Source organism: Emiliania huxleyi (genome assembly GCF_000372725.1).
Source record: "Emiliania huxleyi CCMP1516 unplaced genomic scaffold EMIHUscaffold_3, whole genome shotgun sequence".
Classification (NCBI taxonomy): domain Eukaryota; phylum Haptophyta; order Isochrysidales; family Noelaerhabdaceae; genus Emiliania; species Emiliania huxleyi.
The window spans coordinates 549,633-557,403 of record NW_005199770.1 but is presented as its reverse complement, the minus strand read 5'-3'; the positions used below and the strand labels follow the sequence as shown (position 1 = coordinate 557,403).

General features: G+C 66.9%; 2 protein-coding genes across 2 annotated transcripts; both read right to left on the bottom strand.

Moving 5' to 3' along the window:
• Nucleotides 1–3,740: 3,740 nt before the first annotated feature.
• Nucleotides 3,741–4,536, bottom strand: EMIHUDRAFT_195147 (hypothetical protein; the record flags this gene model as incomplete). Its single annotated transcript, XM_005775153.1, has 2 exons — nucleotides 3,741–3,921; nucleotides 3,992–4,536. The coding sequence occupies 2 exons, from the start codon at nucleotides 4,534–4,536 to the stop codon at nucleotides 3,741–3,743; spliced, it is 726 nt and encodes a 241-aa protein (XP_005775210.1).
• Nucleotides 4,537–5,959: 1,423 nt separating this feature from the next.
• EMIHUDRAFT_432043 (mitochondrial inner membrane peptidase Atp23) lies at nucleotides 5,960–6,940 on the bottom strand. Its single transcript, XM_005775152.1, has 4 exons — nucleotides 6,817–6,940; nucleotides 6,496–6,675; nucleotides 6,352–6,374; nucleotides 5,960–6,285 (listed from the first exon to the last, which is right to left on the bottom strand). The coding sequence occupies exons 1-4, from the start codon at nucleotides 6,925–6,927 to the stop codon at nucleotides 6,135–6,137; spliced, it is 465 nt and encodes a 154-aa protein (XP_005775209.1). The 5' UTR covers nucleotides 6,928–6,940; the 3' UTR covers nucleotides 5,960–6,134.
• Nucleotides 6,941–7,771: the final 831 nt, after the last annotated feature.

Below are 7,771 nucleotides of genomic sequence, written 5' to 3'. Positions count from 1 at the left end.
CCAGGCGAACGCGGCCCCCGCCGCAATGGCGAGCCTGCCGCTCCGGCCCGACGCGTCCCTCGGCGACGCCGGGGGGACGGCGCCCGACGCGAGTGCGAGCGCAAGGCTGGCGTAGCGGTCGGCAACCGCCGAGGAGCGGAGCATGGCGACGCACGCGCCGCACTCCTCGGCCGCGGCGGAGAGGTCCGGCTCAAAGCGCAGAGTCGCGCCTGCGGCGTGCTCGCCGAAGGCGACCTCTCCGAGCTCCCGCAGCCACGGCAGCGCCGCCTCGCGAAAGAGTGCCGCCGCGAGCGCGGCCTGCCGTGGCGCCGCCCCGAGGGAGGAGGAGGCGGCGTGCGCCTCCAGGCCGCGCAAGAGGACGACGCCGTCGCCAGCCGACGGCAGAGCGCGCAGGGCGGCGGCGGCCGCCGCCGCGGGAGGCGCGCCCGCTTTCCGATCACTGCTGGGGTGTCCCGAGGCGAACGCGGCGAGGAGGGAGGCTGCGAGCCGTGCGTGCTCTGCGGCGGCCCCTCGCGCGTGCATCGCCGCGCCCAGCACCGTCAGCCGGCACGACTCAGCACCGCCGCCGCCGCCGCCCTCGACCGCCGCCGCCGCCTCGTCCGCCGCGAGCTGACTCACCAGCCGCGGGACGTCGGCCAACGCCTTTGTGCAGCGGCGGAGGGCAGCTTGGACGGCGCAGCCGAGCGCGCGGCCGACGGCGCCCCAGCCGCCCCGCTCCAGCGCCGTCGCCGTCTCGCACAGCGCCTGCGCACGGCCGCGGCTCGCCGCCACCTCGCGCCACGTGGCGGCGCAGCCACTCGGCGCGTGTGCGGGGGACACGCCGAGCCGCCACTCTCCCGCCCCTTGCAGGGCGAGCAGCAGCTGCACCGCCGCGGCGGCGCCATCGCCGTCTGTCGGCGCAAGCCACTGCCGCCGCACGCCGGTGGCCGGCGTGAGGAGCGGCGCGCCGGCAGCGCCTCGCTGCGCCGCCGACAGAGGCGGAGGCGGCAGAGGCGGAGGCGCGAGGCGGCGAGGCGGCGGCGTCGCTGGCAGCGCGGGCGAGCCGATGGCCTCACGCGGAGTGCGGGGCTGCGAGGCAGGGCGGGCGCCAAGCCGCCGCGCCATAGACGGGGGCCTTCCTTCCCTCGCGTGCTGTCGGACACGGAAGAAGCTGCTCGCGTCCGGAGGGGACGCGCTCACCGCACCCGCGCAGCCCGCGATGCTGCGGCGCTGCTGGTTGGGGCTGCCTCCGCCCTGCCTGCGCACACAGACGCCGCCGCTCGGCGGGACGACCAGGCGCTCCGCAGCGAGCAGGCCAAAGGGCCGGCCCGCTGCAGAGCCGGAGGGCACCCAGAGGCCTGCCGCGCCGAGCCGGTGGAGGGAGGAGCGGGCGCCCGCCGCCTCGGGCGCGGGGTGCGCGGACCGCGCGAGAGCGAGGAGCAGGCGCAGCGCCAGCGCGGGCTCGCACAGACCCCACCGCTCGCACCGCTCGTGCTCCGCGGCCAGGCTGCCCGACAAAGCGGCGGGCGCCGGTGCCGGTGTGGAAGAGTCGGAGAGCACGGGGGCAGCGGTCTGCTCGAGCGCCTCAGCTGCGCTGACGAGGCCTCGCTGCCGGAGCGCGTAGCTGTGCGCCGCCACACTGGCCGCAGCGCCACCTGGCGAAAGTGAATTTGCGGTGCCATGCTGCAAAAGCAGCGCCAGCGAGCGACCGGACGGAACCTCGCACCCGAGCGCGTCGCCGAGCGCCGCGTCGAGCTTTGCAAAGAGGCGGGAGGAGGACGGCGGCATACACCCGGTTATGCCTGACGAAAAGAATGCCGCGTCTGTCACAGCACACTGGCACGACAAGGGCGCGGACTGGCGCGGACTGGCACACACACCGGCTCACCACCGGAGCCGCCTAAGCGACTCCGTTAAGAACAGCAATGCACTAAAGAAGAATGGCCCCGCAAGTGGGAATAGGACGGCGGCATCACCGTCGTATGCAGGTGTGGTACACTCACGACGGGGTAGGTAGGGTAGGCCTGGGCCCTCCAGTCGGGGTTTTCCCTCTCTTCAAGCTGGAATTTTCGGAGCAAAAAAAGAAAATTTCCGGCGAAATCACGATGTCAACCCTCCCCAAGTGGGTGATCTGATTGATGCTTGTATGGCCTTGAGAGTGGCCTGCCATGTCACAAGAAAGGACTGTGGTTGCAGGAGAGTACCACCAACCATCACTCTAGTTGGTATAGTACCCCACCTTCACCCGTCAGTGATTTCTTTTTTAGTTTATAAGTAAGGTAGGTAGGTAGGTAGGTAGGTAGGTAGGGGCAGGGCAGGGGCCGGCCAGGTTTTTGCAGAATTTCATCATGAGTGCCGCCCAAGCAAGAAGTACACAAACCTGCGTTACTTATATAAAATGAACTCGGGGGCACGGGCGTTATGCCTCGTTATGCCGGCGAACACTAAACACAGAAAAAGTACGCGCGAGTGACCCGAGTGACTGACGGCAGACTCGGCGCTCTTGCAACCTGACCGCGCATGGCGCCGAAGACACCCATCGGCAAAAGCAGGAGAAATCCAACCAAAGGCAAACAGAACGTCGGCAAGGACGAGGGTGCTTACTCCCTGTATGTGCAGATTGAGGACGGGACGGAAGAGTGCTCGTTGCATGATTCCGCCGAGGCTGTGGTTGAGTGGGTCTGGAGGTGGGGTAACGCAAACGACCTGTGTCTCGTCTCGAGCGAATGGGACGTGCAGCACCCACGCTATGGCTGACAGAACGCGTACAACGTGATGATCACAACTGAGGACTTTGTCGGCGACGATGAGGAGCTCCGAGGCTTCTGGGCAGCTTACTTCAAGAAGTGCATGGCGCTCGAGGAGTTCGAGGCCGAAGGCGAAGGTGCGAAGATCTGCTGCTACCAAGACGCCACACGACAGCCGTTTTGGCGTGCCGCCGGTGCTTCCAGCTCCACAGCATGATGCCACGGAGGGCGCAATCTCAGGCTTCAAGCGGTGCGCCACGCCTCCCACCTCCGCACACACAGCGTTTGCACCCGCCGCCCTCTCTAACGACGCGGTTCCTCCCCCCCCCCTGTGCAGGCGTCGCCGCCCTCCAAGGCGCCCCGTACGGCAACTTGACCCTCCGTCCGCCAGACGGTGCCCTCTGCGCGTGCCCGCTCTAGCGTCGCGGGGCCAGGCCCGGCGGGAGGGCCCAACCGACGGCGAGAGAGTCTGGCGAGAGAGAAGGCGTTCCGTGGTGTAGATTAGTACGTGGCTACCTCTCCGCTTCACAGCTGGCGGTACGTGCGGCTTGTGCGGCCCTCTTGCCTGAGACGCTCCGCCGAGCCAGACGTTTGTTGATACACATCAAAGCCGTACTGGGCTGGGTTTTTAGGCATTGTGGGGTTGGCACTCCCATCGACCCTCATGACCTCCTGCGGTCTCTGAGATGGACACCAGTGGGTGTGGGACCACAGCCAGGATACACTCGAAGGCTGGGTAAGCAGTAGAGGTCGGTACTCGACGCGTCCCACATGGTCTGTGTCGCGCTGTCGGCACGCTGTCGACAGGACGTCGAACGACACCGGTGGCCCTCCATCCGGACGCGATGACATGTATAGCACATATATCACCAGGACGTGCCCTAGAGGTGCCCTCTCGCCTTATTACTCCGACGGGACGCGTTCAGCGTACGCGGGCGACGCCTGGGGCACTGGGCTGGGGCACACGCTAGCGTCGCTACGGTACTACCGCGGTCCCCAAAGCCGTGACCCGTGTTAGTCAGTCGCGTTCGCGCCTCGTGGCAGGCCAGCTGACTGCAGCCGCGCCGCCGATCGCCGAAGAGCGGCCCACGTGTTGCAGCCGTGCGTGTACGGCCCTTCCGGACCGAGCTGTGGAAGAGCTGTGGTGGCGCAGTCCTCGCTCGCGGTGCTGGCAGGAGCAATGCTCACAAGGTGGCTCGCAGAACAGAGCATTCACGACCAGTCGAACGCCTTGCGATTGTCGCGGGGGGACGGAGTGCCGCAACCGATCGCCCTCGAAGATCACCACACTTCCCTCAGGCGCCTGCACAGGCTCGCCCTCAAAGTGCAGGAGGCTCTCGGCGTCGTCACGCACCACATAGATCACAGCCAGCCGCCTCCCTTGGAACGGGTTGCCGTCGAAATGCGGGCTGATGCCATCGCCCGGCTCGGAATATCGCAGAGCGTGCACCGACTTCTCGTCCGTCGGCGGGAAGAGCCGCAGCGACGTGTTCGTGCGGGCGCGGAGCGCCTCCAGAACCAAGGGCGTCTGCCAAATGCTGCGGACCGCTCTGGGTAGCTCCGGCGCCAGCAGCTCGGAGCAATTGCGAACGAATACTCGGCCGGGTGTTCGACGGCTTTCGAAACGAGCACGCTCGAGGTCGGCCTGGTGCAGTGCACGTACCGCCCTGCCTTGGGTGCCAAAGAAGTCCGGCAGCACAAAGGCGTTGAAGAAGTCGGGCACCACAAACGCGGGCGTGGTGTTGCTGCGCGGAATGGAGGCGACGTACGAAGGCACACGGATGCCCCCATCGAAGATGACGCTGCGCATGCTCGAGCCCGCGAGGGCTTGTGAAGAATTTTACAACGGCAGCCGGTCGCACGACACTGGGCACCGTCCTCCCATCCCTCCCTTGTCTGTTGCGCGCGCTGGCACTAACAAGGCGCAGACGACGGCTTCCTTAGAAGCCGTCGTCCTCGCCATAGAGGAAGTCGGCCGAAGGCGGATGATCGAATCCGCAAGCACCGTAGTGCTCGCCGAAACAAACATCATCCCCCTCATCCAACTCCCACCACTTCCGCTCCCGCCGCGCCCCCCGCTGGCGTCCCTGACGGGACTTCCCGCCCCCCCCAGCCAGCGCCGCGCAGCAGCGCCACCAGGTCCTCGGTGAGCAGCAGATGCTGCCCAGCCCTCATCTGCTCCCGCCACCCCTCCACCTCCCCAGCGATGCCCTCCCCCATCACCACCAGCGACCCGCGCCCGGGCCACCAAACCTCCACCCGCCACCTGTGCCGCTCCCCTTGCCGCCGACACCACTCCCGGCCGCAGATGTAGGAGCAGTTGTACTCCGCCACGAGCACCTCGACCATGGCGCCCCGCGCCGCGACCGAGAGCTGCCCGAAAGCCGAGTAGACCGAGCGCCGCCACGCCGCCGCTCCATCCTCGCCGCGACTAGTCCCAAAGCCCCTCCTGTCCCACTCCACCATGCACGCCTCGACGACAGACGCTCCCTCCTCCGCCAGCACCCTCGCCAAAGGCATCACCACAGGCACTTCTGTCGTCCACCCATCCCGCGCTGGTGTCCAGTCCGAGCCTGACTGTTCTTCACCTTCCTACATACATACATAGGCACTTAGCTCCGTGCACCCGCCAGCCCCCGCCGCAGGCAAGCTCATTCACAATCTGCCCTGCGATTCCCGTGTGAAGAACGCCCGAGGATAAGAGAAATAGCGGGCCTGAAGAAAGGGTATTTGCTGACGACGGAGGCGACGTCGACAACGTGAGGCCGAGGAGAAGAAAAGGGAGGACGCGTGCGCGGAGAGACGCCTCGAATCTCGAGCCTCGAAGCGGGGAGAGGCAGAACGAACGACGATTGTTATCCGATTGAACGACAAGAGCGAATGGGGGATGACACTCAAACGACCCCCCGCGAGCTCGAAGGCGAAGGCCGGCGCAGGCCGGCGCCAGGATGAGGAAACGCGTGTGCGCCGGGTCTGGAGAGACCGCGTACGTCGTTAAACCCAGCATTCGTAGAAGAGAACCGAGAGAGGTCGGAGCGACGCTGAGGTGAGTAAGAAAGAAAGAAAGCAAAGCGCGGACCCAAGGGAGGGATGGGAGAACGGCACGCCGCCACCACACAGGGATTTTAAGGAGAGGAATGTGGTGCGCTCTACCGTGAGGTGAGTGATGTTTGTGGAAGTCGTTTTACAATTTCTTTTCATGCTTTCAAAGACAGCGCGCCATGTTGGCGAGGTTTCATCTAGAGCCGGGTACTTCTCAATAACAAATAGTCACAAGGAGGCTTATTTATTTACCACGAACCTGGCGTGTGCCGCGGTGCCGTGAGGCATGGGCGCATCATCGCAAGTGTCCAGGGCGCCACGCTCACGGCACGCGCTCAAAGGGCGCCGTGTCGGCGAAGCAGTGCCTCATCGCCTGCTCCGCCACGAGGAAGTCTGTAGGCGGAGGCGTCTCGGGAGAGTGTCTCGGTGGTGGTGTGTGGTCGCCTGATCCACCGCCGCCTCCGCTGCACGCTCCGACGTGCACGCCGGGTTCATGGCGACCGAGATCTGCGCGCGCCTACTCACCCGCTGCAAGGTGAGCGGCGTCGCGCGGTGTTGCCGGCGGCGCAGCTGGTGCGCGCGCCGTCGCACGCACCGCTCGCCCGCCTTGGTGATGCGCAGCGGCGTGTTAGCCGAGAGTCAGCCGGGGGTGGGCCGAGGTGTATTCAGAAGACGAGATTCGGACGAGATTAGCCGAGCTATGCCCGAGACGTGGCCGCCCTCTCGCCTTTGCGACGCGCAGCGGCGAGACGTTTGCGCGGTTCACCTCGCGCCAAAAGGAGCAGTCGCCCGAGAGGTTGGCGGCGCGGATCTCGGTGCAGGCATGGTGGACGAGGTTGGTCCAGTCGAGGCGCGCGCGCGCGTCGTCGTACGCGTGGATCATCTCGTGCGCCACCGTGTTTGGCACCTGGCCGCCCAGTGGACGGCGTCTCACACGGGCAGAGAGGCGGCGGGCGGGCTGAGAGGCGGCGGGCGCGGCGACAGTCGCAGGCTCTCCTCTCTCCGGCATCGGGAGAGAGCGCTGCGTCTCTAGGCGGTGCCACGCCACCTCCCCGGGCTGCTCCGCCGCCCACTGCTGGCACATGACGATGGTGCCGGTGTCGGGCATGAAGCCGCCCGCGGCCGCCGTCTTGCCCGCCTCCGGGTCTGGGCAGCGCATGCACGAGACGGGCACATCCCGCCCAAGCTTCTGCAGCGCCTGCAGCCGCCAGCGAGAGACGGTTGGAGCGAGAGGTGCGGGCGGAGAGAGGGAGACGGGCAGTCACAGCAGCGGCGGCAGCGGGTGGGCGACGCGGAGCGGCGGTCGAGGCGCCTGACGGAGCTGGGCCACGCGTGGGCAGTACTCGAGCGCACTCTCGACCGCCGCCATGCAGCGTTCGTGCTCTTCGCCGCCGCTGTCGCTTCTCGGCGCCGCGGAGGAAGCGGCCGTCATGACTCTTGTGCTGAGACGGGCTCGCACCTCAACCTCTCACAGACCAGCGCACAGCGCGAGGGAGTTCTGTCTGCTGAATGGCCTTTCTTTTTGAGAGCGCCTTCGTTGTTAAAGGCCTAGGTAGGCCGCCTAATCGAATCGCCCGAAGCGCTAGCGCTTGCGCTTGCGCTAGCTCGCACGGCCTCTCACGCCCCGCTGCTGCCCTCTTGGCGGCTCTCCGCCCGCCAGCTCGACCAACTCGACCGCCGAGAGGCTGGGCTTGCGCTTGGCCGGCGGCGCGACGCGTGGCCTGTGCTGCGGCCATCTCGGACGTTCAAGCGGCGCCAGCCAGCGGCTTGGCCGCGCATCCTTCACACACGCCGCCAGGACCGGGATGAGCGGGCCCGGTGTCGAGTCATGGTGCGAGCTGCATGTGAGGGGCGGCTGTGGCCACAGCAGGTCCACCAGACGGGCGTCAAAGCTTGCCGTCGGCGTGCTGTCGTGGGGGGTGCCCGACACGCATTGAGAGGAGCCGAGTGCAGTGGCGAGCCAAAGGCTGCCTGGGTCACCAAGTGGTAGCCCTTGCCAATTC

Excerpts from the sequence above, each read along its gene's own strand:
- EMIHUDRAFT_432043 (XM_005775152.1), bottom strand. The coding sequence starts at position 6,927 with ATGCGCTGCCCAGACCCGGAGGCGGGCAAGACGGCGGCCGCGGGCGGC. Across the intron at positions 6,676-6,816 it reads CGGCGGAGCAGCCCGGGGAG|GTGCCAAACACGGTGGCGCA; the intron begins GTGGCGTGGCAC and ends CTGGGCGGCCAG. Across the intron at positions 6,286-6,351 it reads GGCGAGCGGTGCGTGCGACG|GCGCGCGCAGATCTCGGTCG; the intron begins GCGCGCGCACCA and ends GCGGGTGAGTAG.